This window comes from Bombus vancouverensis, chromosome 1 (assembly GCF_051014615.1).
Source record: "Bombus vancouverensis nearcticus chromosome 1, iyBomVanc1_principal, whole genome shotgun sequence".
NCBI lineage: Eukaryota > Metazoa > Arthropoda > Insecta > Hymenoptera > Apidae > Bombus > Bombus vancouverensis.
In genome coordinates this window covers 21,965,133-21,987,541 of record NC_134911.1, presented here as the reverse complement: position 1 = coordinate 21,987,541, position 22,409 = coordinate 21,965,133, and the positions used below count along the sequence as shown (strand labels likewise).

Genomic DNA, 22,409 nt, shown 5'->3' with positions numbered 1-22,409 from the left:
TTTGTATCAGGCCACTCAATCGTAGGAAACTTCCTGTTATCCTAAATTCTCTGTTTCAATTTTCGAAACTAATAAAAAGAAAGATGTTGATACATAGAATTCTTTTTAATTAATAAATAAGATTTCTCTCAATTCTCAAAGATTAACCGCGAAATTTGTATCAAACCATTCAATCGTAGGAAACTTGCTGTTATTCCAAATTCTCTGTTTTAATTTTCGAAATTAATAAAAAGAAAGACGTTGATACATAGAATTCTTTTTAATTAATAAATAAGATTTCTCTCAATCCTCAAAGATTAACCGCGAAATTTGTATCAGGCCACTCAATCGTAGGAAGCTTGCTATTATCCTAAAGTCTCTGTTTCAATTTTCGAAATTAATAAAAAGAAAGACGTTGATACATAGAATTTTTTTTAATCGATAAATAAGATTTCTCTCAATTATCACGTACTTTTCACAACAAGATCGGCAGTGCTACTAGCAGAACCGACTTCGTTGCTCGCCGTGCATGTGTATCGTCCCGCGTCCTTAACATTTACGTTCTTCAGTTCCAAACGAACGTGATTATGCGCGTACGTGATCGTCATTCCGTCCTTCGTTTTCAATTCCTGTCCATTCTTCGACCAGCTGATAAATGGCTGGGGGAACCCTGTACAAGATTTACGAAGCAATTACAAAAGGTAAACGAACGATGAAATAAAATTAATTTATCGCTAGACGGTGCTGTGAAATACAATTTTGGCAGGAGAACAATCAGATTTTCTACATAATATAAAATATATTAAGAAGCGTAATAATCTCAAGTTTCGACGAGAAGAAAATATTCTGCGTGCCAAAGTAAAGTGTCAGACATTTTGTTGCACTTCATTCCTATGATATATCATTTTATGATCGCAAATTTTAATCAGTTTCGTTAAAGACACACTAATAACTACACGTTACGATGAAAGAGAAGCATTCTGCTTGGCAAAACCAATCGATAAATATTTTATTGTACTTCAAACACAGAATAATAATATTCTGTAAATTAATATCTTGAGGGATGATATTTATCTTACCATCGATGATTCCTTCGAGGATAATATCAGTACCCTGATCCACGATCATCCCCGTGATTGGCGAAACGAATCTCGGAGCTGTACATTTTCTGCTTGGCTTCGACATTTGTGCAGATTTGACGTCTCGTTTGATTCCTTCCTCGTCTTGGGAAACCACTACGGTTTTCTCTTGACGAATCTCGCCTGGTTGGTCTTGAATAATCTTTTCGTGTTCTTCTACTTTGTAGCACTGTGAAAAAAAAAAAAGATCCAATACGATTAATTCCTTTTGTCAAAAAGATTCACGCCTTTGCATTACTATTTTTATTTTATCGTATCCCAAATTCTGTCTTTTACACGCACATAGTCGAATAATATCCACATACAGAAATTAATAATGAGAAGAATAGGGCTATTTCTTCATTTCTCTTTATTTTTACCGTCGTCTATCTTTCATTTCTAAATTTTATATAAAGAAAATTCCATTAATCTACGTTAGCTAAGAAAAATTAATTAATTCGTCGTTCCACTTGTCTTAATATTTTCCATTTCACATATCCAAGAATTCCCTGCTTTTAAAACAATGACAGATTATGATTATTTACATTATACACATACGTTTATCGTATCATTTTGATTTCGTATTGAGTTTGAATTTGCTTTGCCCTCGTGTGAACTAGAAATGTCATTTTCAATTAGGAAATCTTCTGACTGATTAAAAAAAAATCTACCAACATGTTGAGTCTGTTCGTACTTCTCTCACTATCACATCCACGTAATCTCGAAATCATTCACGAGCTTCGGTTTACATTCTTCAACTAGTCTAAAGTATCGATTAAACCGTAGAATTAACAAACCTGCACAACAGGAGGTGCCCCATTCTCCGAGGACGACTGTTCCGTACTATGAATGGTAGTCTTCACGCTAACGCTGCTGGGTTCCTGTCCAGATTTTGTCAAGGTCGAGGACGTCGTCGATGAGATGTACTCTTTCTTCGTGGTCGTGTGTGTGGTGGAAGATTCTGTGATCGTCTGTGACATCTTGGTCAATACTTGACTCTCGTTTCCACCCTCGGTCTTCTCCGAAGAGAAGTGTTTGTCGCTGCTGCTTGCTGCATGCATTTCGTCGGCGGGCAATCTTTCGACTAATTCGAGTACTCTTTTCTCTGCAACCGCCCCCTCAGTCTTCTTCGCCTCCTCCCCTATCCAGCCACCTAATGAGGATGATTAATTTAGATATCAATAGATCGTCGTGTGCTTCTTTTTCTTTTTTTGGCACTCGGTTAAGACTTGCACGGTACGTCAGGTCTTTGTAATCCGGAAAAGGAAACCGGGGGCTGGTGAATGAGGATGGAATTTTGTAGTAAGTTCGTTATATCGCTCGCATTACGACGAGATACGTACGACGAGAAAAATAGAATATACGTCATACTTTGTCATACGATTAATTCGTGGCAAATTGATATTGAATGGCTTAGAATTTTTATAAAATTAATAAATGCATTATTGACTTTTCTAGCAGGTTTTCTTTTCTACTGGATCAACGTACGAAATACTTGAAATTATGTAAAAATATGAAGAAATCTCTTCTCGTTTATATCTTTGTATTTACTGTTGTATTCTTCCATGATTAAGCACTATAATACTAAACTGTTTTTATAAAAGCTAGATCAAGGCACGAAATACTTGTAATTATGTAAAAATATGAAGAAGTCTCTTCTGTTTTTGTATTTACTGTTGTATTCTTCCATGATTAAGCACTATAATAATAAACTGTTTTTGTAACAGTTAGATCAAGACATGAAATACTTGTAATTATGTAAAAATATGAAGAAATCTCTTCTCGTTTATATTTTTGTATTTACTGTTGTATTCTTCCATGATTAAGCAGTGTAATAATAAACTATTTCTGTAAAAGCTAGATCAAGGCACGAAATACTTGTAATTATGTAAAAATATGAAGAAATCTCTTCTTTTTTTGTATTTACTGTTGTATTCTTCCATGATTAAACACTATAATAATAAACTGTTTTTGTAACAGTTAGATCAAGACATGAAATACTTGTAATGATGTAGAAATATGAAGAAATCTCTTCTTTTTTTTGTATTTACTGTTGTATTCTTCCATGATTAAGCAGTGTAATAATAAACTGTTTCTGTAAAAGCTAGATCAAGGCACGAAATACTTGAAATTATGTAAAAATATGAAGAAATCTCTTCTCCTTTATATTTTTGTATTTACTGTTGTATTCTCCCATGATTAAGCACTATAATACTAAACTGTTTTTATAAAAGCTAGATCAAGGCACGAAATACTTGTAATTATGTAAAAATATGAAGAAGTCTCTTCTTTTTTTGTATTTACTGTTGTATTCTTCCATGATTAAGCAGTATAATAATAAACTGTTTCTGTAAAAGCTAGATCAAGACATGAAATACTTGTAATTATGTAAAAATATGAAGAAATCTCTTCTCGTTTATATTTTTGTATTTACTGTTGTATTCTTCCATGATTAAGCAGTGTAATAATAAACTATTTCTGTAAAAGCTAGATCAAGGCACGAAATACTTGTAATTATGTAAAAATATGAAGAAATCTCTTCTTTTTTTGTATTTACTGTTGTATTCTTCCATGATTAAACACTATAATAATAAACTGTTTCTGTAAAAACTAGATCAAGACATGAAATACTTGTAATGATGTAACAATATGAAGAAATCTCTTCTTTTTTTTGTATTTACTGTTGTATTCTTCCATGATTAAGCGGTATAATAATAAACTGTTTCTGTAAAAGCTGTTGAATTTCAGGCCCATTGTATATAGTAACACTGATATTATTCAGCAAGGAGAAGTTGCATCACGTGTTACAAAATCACGCAATTCGTGGCAAAAATATTTAAGGTGACAAAGCTTAAGCTTATTGCAACTTTGTTTGCTAAGTTGACTTGGAAAGTGATATTATTATCCGTGATATACAACAATTGTCAAACAACTATTATACGTACATTATTTTATATTGATATTATAATTATCATTATGATATAACTGTAAATACGAGCAAATATAAATGTGTTTGTAAAAAAGTAACGCATAATATATTTGTAAATGAGTCTATTACCATTGGCAATTTTAATTTCGATTGAACAAGGAAAAATACCTTCTGTTCTTAAAAGAAATATGACTTTGAACTCCTACATTGTCGTTGTATAGGAAATCAGGTGAAAATAATTTAGGCACAAAGTGAACACAAAGCATGAAGAAGTTTGAGATATACGGCAAGTGTCACTGAAAGATGCCCCGAATTTCATTCACATTCTCTCATCACACTAAACTCCGGATAACTTGGCATCGAAGGAAGGCACGCATACCAAATATAATTTCACTCGACAAAATGGAGCACACCTTTAATAAAAATAAATCGTACGCAAAATACTCGTAGTAGGTAAACAAAAACAAAATTCGCGACAAATAGTCTACTCTACTAAATCCTCCGAATTTTATAGCGAAAAGGAATAATCTAAACTACGAAATAATAATTTTATATAATTCAAAAAAAATCTGCCATTTTTCTAAACCGTTCAATCTCGTTGTCTTATCGAACTATTATACTTTGACGATCGACTCGCATCGATCTATCCTTCGCGAACTCTTCGAACTCTTCAACAGTCAAAAATATGATATTAATTTGTGAAATATTAATTAGCATCTATAATAAATAAATAAATAAATACCGAACAAACATTGAATCTCTATAGACTTTGCAACGTTGTTTCCTCCTGCTAGAGCATCGCCAGACGGTACACATTCTCGGAAATTCGTATTTTTATAAATATAATTTACAAAATAGCACTTAGGCAGAAAAATACTTTATCTGTGAAACATTACAAAGGATAAGTGTTTCGTATGTTTCTTCGTATTACGCGTATACTGTGCATTTTTGTATCTTGAAATTTCTCGTAGGTGCATGAGATTCCGCAGACTATTGGTCAGAAATCAAGAGTTTGATCGTCGATCAACATCGATCTGTTCCCTTGAATCACGAATGTATTAATAGCTGGCCAGTTAAATCGATGCCACGCTAGAATCGGATCATCGTATCCGGAATTGGAATCCGCGAGAATGGCGTAACCGTTTTGCAGGAATTCCGCGTTTGCTCGACTCTCGAAAGCAACCGGAAACGGAACTCGAGGACCACCGATGTCGTTAAACAATGAAAAAGGGAATTAATCTTGCCGCGAGATCGAGACGAACTAAACCGTATTCTACGTTATTTTAGAAATTTCGCACCTTTCTTTGTTTCGAACGACAGAACAGAGGTTTAACTGCTAAATAAACAGGAGGAGCTTCAAGGAATTTTAAACGAATTGTACGTTCCACGAGAGTCACGAAAAATAATAGAACGAAAACTCTTCTTCTCTAACAATTTCTGTTAAAAGACGACTGCTTTCGAAACGAATGATTTTTTGGTGATTAATTCTTTGGCTCTGTAACATCGAACTATATTTGTCGTATGGATTATGATTCAAATTTTGGAGAAGCATTAGGTTGTCCGGAAAGTTTCTTTCGTTTCATAAGGTGATAATAGACGAACAACAATTTCTGTTTTATATTATTTTATTGAATTAGGTATGATCCATTTCGTGCATAATACAATAAAATAATATAAAACAAAAAAAAAATTAATAAACATTTCGGACAACCTAATAGATTGAATTTTATAACAGAGTTTAATATAAACTTCAACTCTAGTTTGAATCTTAACTTTCTGGTCTATCAAACTGGGAATTTTACTCGTTGCAAATTGTAAAATTTATCGATATTTGGCATTGTACGCAGTTACACGTTGTAACAGAGAATATTTAGCACTGATTTAAAATTCTGAATTAAATTCTAGTTGTTATACTCAATCGATGGAAGTTTCGTATTAATTATAAACTTTTATGCGTGGTTCAAAATACATGCGATCTTCTGATAAACATTACGTATACGTACACCCATGGTTAAGTGCGTGTAAATTTCATTAATATGTGACTCATATTCTTAAGTTATTTATTAGTTATATGGTCTCCATTTTGAGATCGTAAAAAAAAATTTAGATAAACTTCACAAACATAGATCATCATAAACAAATATATGATATTTTGAAAATATATTTTGATGAAACATATGATTAATTAATACAGATTAAATCGATCGAAAGTCGATAAAAATTCGTTAATTGGTTGAACAGACTCAGTGACGAAACTACAACTACCAAAGGATTCCATTTCATTGTTTCCAATATAACTCGCTCCTCACCTGAAGATCTCATAAACTTCAGGTTTCAAGCTAATCAAAAGAAGTTTGTAGGTTGGCGAGAAACCAAGATACGATACGCTCGAACCGAAAATTCATCCCGACCGACATATCTGGATCGCGAGAATTCGGCCCGAGTCGTCCTGAATTCACTCGCAAATCACGAAACATCCGTTCGGATGTTGGCTCCAGTAAAACCTCACCGCGGCTGTTATTTACAGAGAATCAAGCTCCTCTTCCCTTTCTTTTTCTTTTTTTCTCTCTTCATGGGAAGTTGATTACACGATCTCCGAATTTTATGGTTTGCTGAAAGGCCGTAAAAGTTAACTTTGGACGTTGTATCTTGCTTTCGATGAATTGGAAAGCCCTTCGAACGACTAAGAAAACAGTATGCCCACGATCAACGACGAAAATAGTAACGTTCACCTAGCACCGGGTAAATCGATCATTGGCACGGGATTTATTAAGTCGAGCGTGAGATTTGAAATGATATCGGGAATTACAGTGATCCCTTTTAAAATAGATACAACGGCGAGAAACTGTGTCGTAGCGAATTTCATTTGGAAGTTGTTCTGGGGCTTGCAGATAATTGCAAATAATGATGGGAACGAATAGAAAAATTTAATGGAGTTTTGGAGATCTATAACGTACTTCTCGTAGGAATTATTTCACTAAGATGGAATTTTACGAAAAAGAAGAAATTGCACGAAATATTGAAAATACGTTGTAAGATATCTTTAGAAGGTAAATTATTGCTTTAACCCTTTGCATTGGGAATTTTATTTCAATTTCGTTAGCAGCAGCTGCCAACGCTTTTAAGTGTTTTATTTGAAATTTACTTTAACTAAAAAATAAGACAATTTAAATAAATAAAGGAAGAAAGAAATTCGCTTAAATAGCAGTTTTATTCGTACTATTGTTGTATTTTGTAATTTCTAAGTGTATGATATTTCTTGAAACAATTTCCAGGATGCAATCCTGCTTTTCTTTCTCACGTTTCACAAAAGAAAGGTGGATATGAAAAAATGTCGAGTGAGAGTGGGAGCTCCTGAGATAAAAACTGACGTCGAGTCACACTCGACATACAAGTGCAAATGGTTAATGTAATAAAAAATATTTACGAATACGTGGGCTGGTCTCGTATAATACGAGTTTGAAAAATAACAATATCTGTACAACCTGATCTATCGAAATTTCATTCGAAGGTACGATTTACTGTCAGAAATTTTGATTATGAGCACATAAATTCAGCCATCGTTTCATCATACTGCCATCTGAAGGAAATTTATTTTTATCAAATAGCTGTCTCTTGTGTCACGTTATCCGTAGATACTCGAATCATCGAAAGCACGAAATACGTTAACAACGTGTCAAAACAATGTTCTGCAACCTCTTCTAATCAGGATCTGTATATTTCAATATCTCGCCAACTATAATTTAATTTACAATTTGCTACTATGACATAAAATGAATGTGCCAGATCGTGATGTATGGAATGTCTAATTTTATCAATTTTCTAATCTACTCCTTTTTCATCAAATATTTTTATTCTGACAGATAATGTGGTATGAAATATAATTTATATTAAAACTTCCTCTCTTTTAGACGACTAATATTTTAACTTCTGCTCCTATGAACACGTCTTTCTTAGAATTCAATGAATTTCGTTCAATTCGATAAAAATTAAAAACTCAAACACGCGTGTCTATACACAAGACAACGATCGAACTGTCGCTTCGCACGTAACAATCCTCGAATAATTTATATCAATTAAATTATATTACTAAAATCTTATTAGAAGACTGCGGAATTTTATGCCTTTGTGATAGGTTCGAGGACGAAAAAATTGACAAAACGATTCGTAAAATACACGTAAATATGAAAATACACGTAATGGGCCAGAGTATGCAACGGTAGATACGTAAAAATATGTAAAATATCGAGAATGGATTAACGATTATAATATTTAGCAAGTGAAACAAGCATCTGATCATGCTTCGTGCTTTAGTTACGCTCTCAAAAATACGAATTTGCATAAATATCTACAGTCTACTTATCACTGGTGTTACCTGCGATATAGGTTTCAGAGCGTCGATCGATTTCGTGTCGATTTATGGGTCAGTCGATGGCGTTTCGTGGTCGAATCGAAGAGAGCGACACTAGGTAGGAGCGAGGCTCCCCGAAGAAGACGCGCTCGAATTCCCTGGGTTAGCGACTCTGGACTAGGCTACGTGCCGGGTATTCGTGCCGACAAAAATAACGTGCTTTCTGCGTGTGTGCACCGGCCGAAAGAGAGAAGGAGCGAGGGAGAGCATCTCCTCTGGCCATCGCGACACACGGAACAAGATTGCGAGAATACGGAAATCGCGGAACTGACCTGTCCTCGGGGATGGACCAACTCGTCCAATTAATAATAGTAAGTTAGTGTCGTTAGTTATCGAACGTTCGAAGGTAAATTGAAATGATCGATGAGCTTTAAGGGGAGATTTAATTTATCGTAGTTGGAATCTTAGAAATGAAACGAAATTTTTGTTATTAGGAATATTTTTCTCCTTATCTTTCTGTGTGTTTTTTATTTTTTTTTTAATTTGTTAATGGAATAGTGGATTTAAGTCTACCGTAATTTTGTATCATTCTATTTGTTTCAATCCATGATTTTTATTCAGTTTGCAATTTTTATTTCATTTGGTGTCCGATTTTTAGGGAAACGAATTGTCTTCGAATGGTGAAGAGTGAAAAGTGAAATGTTTGATGAATCGATTTTCTGGAAGATAAAGTGTCGACAGGATCATGGAAAGTGAAAAGCGAGATGTTCTTTTATAATTAGACTTCTTCACTCGTTCTATTGTTTTTTGTTATAAAGTATTGGAAAAAGAATGTTGCTTGCCAATGAGTGTGATAGTTTCCCTATTGTATTTACATTGTTGAAATAGCGTTGAATTTATGATTATGGTTTCTTTATAACCCTGAATCATACTGAATCATAATGATTTATTTTGGAACTTCGATACGTTACGCGTATAATATTAGTAGTTTGCTGGTTACGTTGTTACTAATTCTGTAACGTCGACTGTTTAGATTTCACGTATGTGATCTTAATCTGTAAGTACAGCTTTTTCAATGTTAAGGGTACAATTTCACCTACCGTTTCTCTTAAATGATCAATAAAAAGAGGAAACAAAAATATACGTAGTTGCATGAAACCAACAAAGATCATAACAATCAGTTGACATACCAACCACTGTACTAGAAAAGCAACGCACGTATATAGAAGTCTTATTTAACACGTATTACATCACTAATCTGCATACATACAACCAATTTACTATATTTACAGTTGTGTGCAAAAGTTTTCTACCAGACAGATCTTTCACTTTACGCTCTTGTAAAAAATATCTAAACGAATTTGAACTAACACTGGACATGAGAATATGACAAGAGAAAGAAAAATAATTCTAAATAAATACATACTTTTTTAACATTACTCAGAAAAATTCATATACAATATAACTAACTTGAGGCTCTTGTAAAAAATATCTAAACGAATTTGAATTAACACTGGACATGAGAATATGACAAGAGAAAGAAAAATAATTCTAAATAAATGCATACTTTCTTAACATTACAGAGAAAAATTCATACAATATAACAAACTTGAGGCGCTTGTGAAAAATATCTAAACGAATTTGAACTAACACTGGGCGTAAGGATATGACAAGAGAAAGGAAAATAATTCTAAATAAATACATACTTTTTTAACATTACTCAGAAAAATTCATACAATATAACAAACTTGAGGCTCTTGTAAAAAATATCTAAACGAATTTGAACTAACAGTGGACATAAGAATATGACAAGAGAAAGAAAAATAATTCTAAATAAATGCATACTTTTTTAACATTACAGAGAAAAATTCATACAATATAATAAATATTTTTCATATATTTTCTATGTAATAGCATTTAATCTTGCAATTTTATTTAATATTAGTTAGCGTATCGCGTTTGAAATATAAAGTGAAAGATCTATCTGACCGGAAACCATTGCTTACCGCTGTGAAACAAACACTTCTAGAGATCACGTCCACTCTATTATTGACAGTATCACCATAAAACTACTCGTTGAAACTGTTATTCTTCTTTACGTTCGATGATTCACGATTCAAAGAAATTTATCGTTCAATCAAAATTAATAAATACCTGATGTTTTACGGATATTTTCTATAAAATGCGAAACATACGTTAGAAAATGAGTATTGAAGCGAACGATCGACTAGACGAATGTTTCTACGTGGATCGTAATACAGTGTACAGGTGGGCGTAGAAACGTCAGATTTAATTGCGCGGCATGTGCACCGACCTAATATTAGTCGTGACTCAAAGTGACTTTTCGTCGGTGAAAGAAGAGAAAAGAGTTTGTTTAGTCGCCCTGGTTAAAAATAAGACCCCTCCCTTCTATATTACAGCCGAGTTCGGGGTAATGGATCATGGGATATCGCCTGTTCACGAATATCCCCGTCAAAAAGAGTTTACTCGACGCCAAAACGGAAAGCGATATTTATCGTCGGGATGAATGTTGATAAAAGATTCAAATTACGACCAGCTACTATCATTTTTAATAAAAATAGCAGATTTCATCGTGTTTATAGGAAAATATAGGGCAGATTTTAAGGGGGGGGGGGGGAAGAGAGCGGTAGAAAATAAGTGAAAATTCAGGAGAAGACAGTATAGAAATTTATAAATAAACAAACTTCATTGTAAAGGCGACAAAAATGTAGAATTTTCAAAAAGTGTCAAAAATCCATGGAAACCACGAATAAACCATTTTTATGTGAAATTATCGTTATGAAAATTGCTAAAATGAAAGTAAAATAAGTTGGAACAAAAACAGGAAAATTCAAAAGGACGCACAAATAGGAAATTCAATAGAAGCCGATGAAAAAGCAAGCAATCCTTTCCCAGTACAAAATTACAATTACGACGAAAGTAAAACGTACCAGGGGGAAGGTAAACAAATACGAAAATTGAATAAAAAGGAGAAGAAGAAATTAAAAATTCAGTAAAATCAACGAAATTGGATAGGAAAAGATAAACAACCCTCTCTTTGTCTATATAAAAAGCACAATTGTAACAGGACCAAAAATAGAAAAATAGAAAATTAGAACAATAGAAAACTTTAGAAATACGCAAATAAGAAATTTATGTAAAAACGATACAAGAGATGCAATTTGATAGAAATAACAACACGTCAATAGAAAAATCAAAGATATTCGACCATGATATTTAAACAAATATCTCATAGCGAAGGTCACTGAAAATTGCGCGGGCTCAGCGTTGCAACGAAACAACCAAAACTTCGAGACGCTGGCAAACGGGTGGTCGCGTGATTTTTCTCGCGGAAACCAACGAGAACGAACGGTGTCGAATTTCAGAGAGACCCGTTGCTGTCGCAACATCCCGCTGCTACGTATCATAATCTTTTATCCATTCGTATCGTTCGTTCGTTGCGACATTTCGCTTTTCCGGTGATACTGTTCTTCTATGTGGAAGCTGTGTGTCGGCTACCTGGTGAATGAAGCTGCCATTCGGTTTGCATAGACGCGTATTAATAACTCGTGACACCGTTGTCGGTTTCGACGATATTTTGGCTACGCGCGAACTAATTTACTGTAACGCGGTTGGCAATAAAAATCGCTTCGTTTCCGAGAGATCGACATCGCCTAGAATTAACCGCGAATATTCCACGCTGTTCGACGTTGCGGAATTTCTGTTCGTTTAAAATCGAGCCGCGACGAAAGCATACGAGAGACGAATATTTTTATTTTCCAAGACTAAATACGTTAAGAGCAACGATGTAGTAGTTTGTATCCAATGATGAACGAGTTCATTGATGTTCACGCGTAAGAAAGTCATAAACGGTAAGATAAATACGACTATTTGTCTGGTTGTTACTGTAACGAGTACAGGAAATTATGTGATAAAAGTTTAAGGGAAGGTGCAAGATTATAATTTAGGAAGATAGCGTAGAAAATATTTAGCGCAAAGGTGAAATGGTTGAAGATTGTAAAATATAGCAGGTTGCCAAGATTGATAATAATTTGATGGATAAAAAATGAAAAATTATATTCCATTAAAAATTTACTACGTTATGCTAGAAAACATTATGTCGATTTAAAAAATGAAGAAATTAAGCGAGGAATAAAGCGTGCAAGTTATAGATGCGTTCAGCAAACGTTGTGTTATAATATTATAGGTACCAGTAGTATGATATAATAGTAGTTGCGGATAATAAAATGATACATATTCTTTTCTTTTGTTCCTGACATGGGATACGTTTGCTTAAGAATTGTCAAGGTCAGATTTAATTGCTTACCAATATCTAGACGAGCACTGCAAATCGCCTTGCCAGCAGCGTTCTCCGCCACGCAGGAAATCGTACCAACATGCGTGCTTCCGGTCTCTGGAATCGTCAACACCTGTCGATCACCGCTGACCGACACCAAGAAGTCCTTGCCATGAACAGGACGATCGTTAAATAGCCATTGAATCTGAAAGTCACCATATCAACTCACTTAATTACATTTTATTTCTCGAGATCTATCGATTTGTTGCTTAAAAGTCTCATCCCTTAGAGAAGTTGGATTTATATAATTAAAAGAATAATTGTATATTCGTAACCATAACACGTCTGATGTAGGAAAAATATCGATCTAATTGTATCGATCACAATAAAACCAGCGATTCCATGCAAAAGATTAACGTAAATAAAAGTCCCAACCTTAAGCCAAGTTTAAAAAGCTCGTAGAAGAAAAAGAACTTTCTCATCGTCCGACGGTAAACGAAGCATCGTTGCAAAGCTACAAACGAGACCGCGTACTCGAGATCGATTGCATCACAAAATTCCGAAATATAAACTACTTTTGCTTGTGGATGTTCAATCCACGAACGACACAGAAAATTCCACGAAATGTTCGGCGTGTTCGAACGAACGAACCAGTTTCTACAGTTCCGAGTGCCGATTACCTACAATATCTGATGGATCGTACCAGGAAATTCTATTAATTATACAATCTGTAAGTACACGCGTATAAAATCAATACTAAAATGCTATTTATTACTAGCACGCAAAATTCTTTCGATCATTCTGCATACTGAAATAAAGGCAGCTGCGTAATTCGTATTCTCGTCGATTATACATAGAGCGTTGATCGTAAATCAATAGTTTCACAATATTCAAATCGGAAATAATCCGATGGAAAGTTCACGAACGAAACGATATCGATACCTGATCCGCGAGTGTCACTAAAAATTTCGCGGAGAACCTCGCGGCGCGGCTGCACCCGCGAATTTCCACATCAGGTACATTGTTCCCGTTTAAATATAACCCGGAGGCACGAAATTACTCTTGGTCGGCCACCTCCTGACAGGCTGGCCAACTCTGCGCCCCATCTTTTACGCGTCCCTCGACACCTTCGACAAACGGATCCAAGATGCGGCGCCGCGATTCGACACTCGTCTATTCGCCTGGTCTCCTCCCATCGAACAGTAGTCGTGAACATTTCGTAACATTTAGCGCGTTGATGCGAGTTCCACGTGGTTCGAAGGTTGTGACACATTTTTCTTTGTTGATATAGTAGTTGGGTGTCTGAGGCTAAGAGCTACGCTTTAGCTACGTTTAAACAGTAGATTTTTATGTATTTTATGTATTTGCATAAAATTTAAAGCTGCAAAATATGAAACAGTATGGGGGTTGCTTATTTTCTAACGAAACGATTCTTCATCAGGTTCTATATTTCATCTTTGTACTACCAAATTTTTGTAGTCGTAAAGGATATTGTTTAATGATATGATATTTTATATAGTTGGACCTATTTGAGCGATGTACAGTTGCTATAATAAATACAATGATGGGAATACGTTTTGTAGCCACTGTATAAAATATGTAAAATATTAACAGTAACAGTAGATTTTTTGTATTTTATGTATTTGCAGAAAATTTAAAGCTGCAAAATATGAAACAGTATGGGGGTTGCTTATTTTCTAACGAAACGATTCTTCATCAGATTCTATATTTCATCTTTGTACTATCAAATTTATGTAGTCGTAAAGGATATTGTTTAATGATATGATATTTTATATAGTTGGACCTATTTGAGCGATGTGCAGTTGCTATAATAAATACAATGGTGGGAATACGTTTTGTAGCCACTGTATAAAATATGTAAAATATTAACAGTAACAGTAGATTTTTTGTATTTTATGTATTTGCAGAAAATTTAAAGCTGCAAAATATGAAACAGTATGGGGGTTGCTTATTTTCTAACGAAACGATTCTTCATCAGGTTCTATATTTCATCTTTGTACTATCAAATTTATGTAGTCGTAAAGGATATTGTTTAATGATATGATATTTGATATAGTTGGACCTATTTAAGCGATGTGCAGTTGCTATAATAAATACAATGGTGGGAATACGTTTTGTAGTACTACTGTATAAAATATGTAAAATATTGTTGTCATTATAATATTTGATGGGTGGAAGAAATTTCTGTCGAGATCCTAGTATTCTAATTGTGTTCGTAGAAATATGAATTTGCATAGAAATTATGATTATTATGATTTTATTCAGACTATGAGAGTCCGATATTTATTTAACGCTATTCAAAATTGTTTTGTGATTTTCTTGTGACAGATGGCTTTTTCTACGGTTGGAAGTTAGCGACGTTAATCGTATATTTGCAAATTATGGTCAAGTGGGCCTTCGATGATACTGAAAGCGATATTATAGTAACGATATACATACAATGATACTAATAGCGAACTGTTTCACCTAACACAGGATCTAGTTTTTAAATATCAGTGTATCTTCTATTTCGCTGTTATATTCCTCAGGGTTTTGTAGTTGAAAAAGTCTACAATTTTGGTAAGAAGTATTTGAATGTACGAAACATAGTGGAATTCAAAAATGGATAATAACTTTTATAATACTTTGTAACAATTGAGAAAGTGGTTCGATCATAAATCCTTCAGTTCTGCGTTATAAGATATGAAGAATTGACAATTATTATTAGATTGAAATTGGAATTATTAATCCAAATACGATATACATAAATAATCGTTAATTATTTGAAGATTGTATAATAAGGCAAATAATATTCTTTTTCCAAACAATCAAGAATTATTCACGTATATATCGTACTCGACCTAATAATTATAATTTGCATATTTCAAAATTCAAAACAAAAGGTATATAACTTACTTTCGGAGCTGGTTTCCCAACTACAATACACTCGAATTTCGTAGAAACGCCCTCTGACACTCTTCTGTCTTCAAACTTTTCCTTAAACGTAGGAGCGATCAATTTCTCTTCCATTTGCACGAATTCTTCCTTTCTCCTAAAGTCACCCAACGATCTCACGACCAAACGTGCGAAAGCTTTCGCCTCTCCGTGCGCGTTAAACGCTTTGACCACGTAATTCCCTTTATCCTCGGGGATCGTCGAAGAAATCTTCAGAATACTCGTTCCATCTTGCCTCCGCTGGATCTGAATCATCAAAACACAGTAGGATATAAAGTTGGGGATTATTTAAATATTTCGTACAGGCAGCAGTAGTTAATTTAACATGGAAGGGCAAACATTAGCGAGAAATACGAGGAAGAAAAATAAATTTGACAGTAGAAAATAACGTTCTTCAAAGAACACGATCATCGAGCCTTTTTTTAAATTTTGATTATTTGTATTCGCGTATCGCGTACATTACGTGACATTGCGTTTAGCAAATAACTTTTTAAAAATAATTTATCTTTCGAAAGCTGCTCGTCTGATTGTTCTTGGTTCTGAAGCAACCACGTGCGTGTTTCTTCGATATCTCATTGAATTTTATTTTAGCAAACACTCACCAGGATACGTTCGTTCTCGGTGATCTCGCCACTGTCAGAGAACCATCTGAGTTCTGGTTTCGGTTCTCCAACTACCGCACACTCAAAAGTGGCGGTCTCGCCTTCCGCCACCAGAGAATCTGTCGGAAGTTTCACGAATTTTGGAGGTGAACCCGCGACCAATGTTTCTTCCACTTCTGTCCGTGTCTTGTCCAATTTTTTCGAAACGGTCACCGCTGCATGAAAGATATTTGTTATTTTACACGTTGATTATTGTTATTATGATTTGTTATTTTACACGTTAGCAAAGAGAACGCGTGATTTACAAAAGCTGGAGACTATTTCGGTGATTAAGTTTCTCATTTACCCAAGGATTACGTAATCTATAAATGAAATTTGAATTTTGTTTAAGAAGACACGGAATTAATTAAAACATCTATAAATAAGCATCTTTGAATGCTTCTTTGAAAATGATCAAATTCTAATTATGGCACAGCTGTTGTAAATACAATCAATGAGCGTAAAAAGTTTAGATTCTATAACAAGGTAGACAAAGAGTTACAATAAAAAATCTACTACAAAAATTTACAGGAAATTTCTTGGCGTTAAAAATAATAGCAAAAGACGTGGATTACTAAAATATAAAAATTACGAATTTCATGGTATGTAAGTATTCGATAAAACGTTTCTACGTACGTGTCACTGTTAATGTGCACTGACTAGACGCTTCACCGCCAGAATTAATGGCGACTACTTTGTACACACCGGCGTCATCCAAAAAAGCTTCGTGAATGACCAAGGAACATTTGTCACCCTGGAACAACAGCTGGAAATCGGCTGACTCCTTTACAGGTTGATCATCGTGATACCAAATCACCTGTGCCAACAAATTTACAGATTTTCTGTTATAAAAGAAGTTACAGAATTAAATATTGAACCTTAGCTAAAATATTCGACTGTATTCGTTTCATCCATCGAGCATAAGATAGCTCTACTATCGTTTATTCTGACTTTCACAAAACTTTTTCTTTTATAATTACACGCCACATACTTTTGAATTATTTTTTAATTAAAAACAGAAGTCTGCCTGCCTTGAAAGAATTAATCGTTAAGAAAAACTTTTCGAGCCAGCCATTATGAATTTACTCAAATAACAAATAATAAAAATTCATAGAAAGAAACGGTCCATATAGTATTTAAAAATATATGCTACTTCTAATCTGTTAATTGGGTCTCCTCTCAAGTGAAAATTTTTATCCTCGCAAAGCTAAAAGTTAACAAAACCGAATCAATTTCTGTAGCAGATTAATTTTGGTTCTCGCAAATGTAAATATAATACTTTTAATATACATTAGAAAAAAATAAAAATGGAACGACATGTAAAAAATGGGTTCCTAAATAATCTAATTATTATGTCTAAGAAAATCTTCTCTGTTTAATTTATAAATCTTCCAAACGATCTGATCTACGATTTCTTCTCAATTTCGTAGAGAGAATACCATGGACTGCCATAGTTGTGATTCTTCGGCCTTCGATCGAATTATTACGTCGCATCTTGTTCCGAATATTCCCGTTCGCTTGTTTTTCACGTCTGCCCAGAACGAAACTCAACGTACTAATAATACAATTTGCAAGCCGAAGAATCGCGAATATCGTTACGTCATCGCGAAAGTTTCAAATCAGAAACAACTTGGAATATGCCAATTATCGAGACTACCCTAAATCAACATCGACAAAACTCGGGCTACCTCTCGAGTATTTCTCTGATCTCACAAAACACTCACTTCCGGTTCAGGTTGGCCAACGATCACGCAGTCCAGTCGAACAGACAAACCCTCCTGAACCTTCAGATCCTTCAATGGCATCTGAATCTTGGGGACCACGGGCTCCATGTCGCTGCAAGCGAAGTCAGAATCGCTGGTTTCGTGAGGAAGTCGTCCTTTCACCGAAACGTTGCAAGACACCGTGGCCTCACCGGCGTTGTTCTTAGCGACGACCGTGTAACATCCGGCATCCTTTGCAAACGCCTCCGAGATGATCAGGCTGGTTCGCCCGGCGTCCGTTTGTATCTGAAACGGCGAATCCCGACACCCTGAACATTCAATTTCAATTCTTCGTTTTCACCGGCCGCTACATTGCTTTATTTCGAATTCGGCGCGTGCACATGCGGCTAAAAATATCGCGACACGGTCGCCTCGCCTCGAATGGGAGACCGTGGAAGAGAGAGAAGACGAGGAAACAATGTTTTGCTTAAAAATTATGTTGTTGCATCCAATAGCATTGCGTTGCTTCTTATGGGAAAGCCCATCGTATTTCGATACGTTTAATTTTGGTAGGTTCGGATGAGTGAAAATTAATTGTACTTTCGATGGAACAACTATAGAGAAAGATACATTGCTTGGTTGCATTTCCATTTGTGTCTTAATTATTCTGCTAATTTTCTTGTTAATTCGTAATTGATGTTATAGAATCGAATGGTAGGTAATTGTTTTTATTTCACAGAAGATGTCTTACGTTTTACAAACAATTGTCTTTAAAAGGAAGAGAAAGAAACATAATTCTAATTTCTTAGAAACAATTATTTGCCTCAATGGTGTAAAGTATTCCAAACTTTTGAACAGCAATGTACATTACAAACGTAGAAGGAAAGCCTTTAGCTATATATATACAATTTTATGCTACTTTTGAAAAACGTGTCTTATCAAAAACTTGTCAAAAGTCGTTTTGGTGCTTTTTGGATTGTTTGGAAACTTGAATTTTTTCGATAAAAAGATTATATATCCTGTACGATATTTTATTTTCTAGCTTTTCATACCCGTTTTCAACTTTCTTCTTGTATATATTTACTGTGTTTAGAATAATTTTCACGTTAAGTATAAAACATCAGCGCCTTTTAAATAAACATAAAAATTTACCTTTAAGTTCATGGTTTCTTCCACCGGTCTTCCATCGTGGTACCAAGTCAAAGTAGGCGTTGGATTTCCTTTTGCTTCGCATTCGAGCTTCACCCTTTGACCTGCTCTTCCCATGGCATTCGATAACGGAGCAACAAAATATGGTTTTTCCGACGTAAATTCCACAGCTAAAAATGCACGATGCATAAAATCAATCTTTCGATTGGAACTACATATTTCTTGTTGACAAATTAAGAAATTATTAAGTTTCTTACGTTGTATATCGAGAAAAGCGGAAGTGGAGGCTTGACCCAGTCGATTAGCGGCTTTGCAAGTATAAGTAGCCTTATCTTCTAAGAAGACTTCTTCGAATTTTAAAACAGCCTCACCGTTATTGTAAGTGATGATGTAATCAGGAGAATTATCGATGTTCACGTCGTTCTTGAACCATTGTACAGTTGGCAGAGGATTACCTTCGACGATGCACTCCATCCGATGAGAAGATCCTTCCACCGCCATCGATGCCACTAATTCTTTCACGAAAACCGGTGGACTCGGTTGTTCTTCCGGTGCTGTTTCTAAAAATTCGACGTTATAATCATATTCGTAAAAGCTTTACTAAATTCCCATATCGTAAGATATTCAATTAGCCAATCGTATAAAATATTAAAGTCTAGAAATTAAAAGATGAAATATATTAAAATTAAATTAACCCCTTGAAGGATCATGACCAAATTTTCAATTCTATTTCTATATCTTTGTAATTGATAAATAATAACGTTAATATTATAGCAAGGGGGATTTTAATTGGAATTAAATTAAATTTCGAATATTACTATAAATAAGTAATTTACAATATTATATATTCGGAAATTGTTACATAAATATTAGAAATAATAATAGTCCAATTATTCGCTTTTCTCTCGTTTCCCATATTTATCAACTTATTAAAATTCTTTTAAATATATTACAAAATTACCTTTAACAGTCAACGTGGCAGACGTTTCCGCTGACCCGGCGATATTAAAAGCTCTGCAAGTGTATTTTGCAGAATCTTCGGCGAAAGTTTCTTCGATCGTCAAAGTACAAATGCCTTGAACATACGTTGTCAGATAATCAGGGTTATTCAAAATCGAGATTCCATCCTTGTACCAAACCACTTCCGGCGTTGGTTGACCAACGAGGTTGCACTGGAAAGTGAATTTTTCTCCTTCTTGTACAGTGGCATCGTGTAGGGGAACGGTAAATTCTGGAGCCAATGGAGGAACGTTCTCTTTTAGCAGTCTTTCTACTGATTTCTCGCGTATTTCTTCGGTGACGATGTTCTTCTGTGGACTTGGTTCGCGTTGAGACGTTTTCTCAATTTCCGTCTAAAATTAAAAAAGAAAACAGCATATACGTATATGTATACGATACATACATAAAGTGTCAAAAGTGTGAGTGACAATTATATTGAAAGAATGAATATAATATATATATGATAATTTTTTAAATTAATTATATATAAATATATTTCATACCAAGTTGTTATCTTTTAATATTCAGATTTCTATCAGATATTATAATCGATTTTAATATACAATATTCAATTGTAAACGTGCTTCTTTAATATTTCAAAAAAATGTTTCATACATATTCCTTACATTATTCTAGTTTTATTATAATTAAATAATTATAATAGAACTAGAAAAATATTTTTAGTAATTCACGTGGAATAACATCAGCAAGAATAGAAAATAAAAATGCTCTTAGCTCATTGTTATCGTAGTTATTTCATCTTCAACCGAAATGGAAACGCGATTCATCTGTATTACGTGACTCATGCATCTTGTATATCACGTAACAAATCGAGAATGCATCCTATTTTCCTTCTAGTTTTCTTAGAAAAACATTCACTTACGCGTTTTAAAGGTCGTATCGATAATTAAAATTATACCATTAGCGAACAGAAAAAAAGAAAGATGCAAAATACAGAAAAAGACGTAGAACGAGAATATATGTTATACCTTTTGCAAAATATGTATTTCTTTAGTGATAGTTGCGGAAGTGACCATTTCTTTGACGAAACTTTTGTCCGTGCTGTCGATCTTCTCGGTTTGCGCTGACACCGAAAACGACGGTGGAGCAGAAACTTTTTCAAACGTCTTTTCCTCTTTCAGTTTCTTTGCTTCTATCGTTGCTTTCTCCAATGTCTCGGCTGCTAATTTTTCCGCGATTCTCCTCGCGTTCTCCGCTTCTTCTCTGGCTGCTTCTGCGGCAGCCATTTCCACTTTCGCGGCCTGTAACCTTCTGTCTGCTTCCTGCTTCTCGATCCTTAATTTCTCCTGCAGATCTTCCGCGTTTTTCAAATTTTGAGCCAACGTTCGGAATTCGGACGAGACGACGGCGAAGGAGTCTAACATTTGGCGATTTTCCACGATCACTTCGTTGAATTGTGGTAATCTGTCTGTACCTACATAACAGCACAAAGGATAGCAATTTTACTATTTTGGTATAACGCTACATAAACGAAATAAAACACTGAAACGATAAGAAACTTTGTCCCATTATGTAATATATCGTCTTAGATTTAAACACATACGAATTTCAAAATCGTGTCAGAATTATTTGCAATGACAAAATATTTTATATAGATCCATATAAATTTCTATTTTACTACGTCTGTTTGGTGATAGTTACGTGTATTTAGCTATTTATATTTTCCATGAAATATTTTGTATTTTATATAGAAATTAAAAAAAAAATTTCGAAGAACTCGCTTTTGTATATTGAACACAGTTTTTCTTACAAATAATTCCTACTTAATAATTTGTGTTATTTATCGTTTATATGCATTCAAATACGTATCTTAAATTCTATATATTACATTTCCAATTTACTTTGTTCGCTTACCAAACACGATTGTCGATAGCTCCTTCAGCTTTTCGATTCTCCTTTCTTGAACTTCTTCGCCTGGCTTCAAGTAACGATCTATTTCTTGAAGCAAATCCATGGCGTCTTTCGGAGTCTTCACCGCGGTTGCTTTCCTCGCTATCACGACCAACAATTTGCTACCTTCTCTATTCCATTCTTTGGCTTCCTCCAAGAGCGTGAAATACTCTATGCTCAAATTCATTCGCTTCTTTGTTTCTTCGATTTTCCTCTTCAAGTTTCTCCACCTCTCACGCAAGAAAGAAATATCGTTGACGATTTGAGGCGTTAAAATATTAATCGATTCTTCGGTCGTCTTCACGAACGTCTCGATTCTTTCTTCCAAAATCTACGAACCAGAAACACGATACACCATTTCAGCATTTTAACAACGA

At 34.4% G+C, this 22,409-nt stretch overlaps 1 protein-coding gene across 1 annotated transcript in view; it reads right to left on the bottom strand.

Annotated features, from left to right (window-relative positions):
• sls (sallimus) overlaps positions 1-22,409 on the bottom strand; it is a 246,553-nt gene that overhangs the window by 169,183 nt on the left and 54,961 nt on the right. The window contains exons 30-42 of the mRNA XM_076619154.1: positions 21,997-22,363; positions 21,111-21,556; positions 20,084-20,474; positions 19,380-19,682; positions 19,126-19,292; positions 17,995-18,279; positions 16,907-17,087; positions 16,232-16,446; positions 15,591-15,875; positions 12,705-12,879; positions 1,895-2,250; positions 1,059-1,287; positions 452-649 (exon numbers count right to left, since the gene is read on the bottom strand). Coding sequence (XP_076475269.1) covers positions 452-649; positions 1,059-1,287; positions 1,895-2,250; positions 12,705-12,879; positions 15,591-15,875; positions 16,232-16,446; positions 16,907-17,087; positions 17,995-18,279; positions 19,126-19,292; positions 19,380-19,682; positions 20,084-20,474; positions 21,111-21,556; positions 21,997-22,363 — 3,598 coding nt within the window. The remainder of the gene's footprint in view (positions 1-451; positions 650-1,058; positions 1,288-1,894; positions 2,251-12,704; positions 12,880-15,590; positions 15,876-16,231; positions 16,447-16,906; positions 17,088-17,994; positions 18,280-19,125; positions 19,293-19,379; positions 19,683-20,083; positions 20,475-21,110; positions 21,557-21,996; positions 22,364-22,409) is intronic.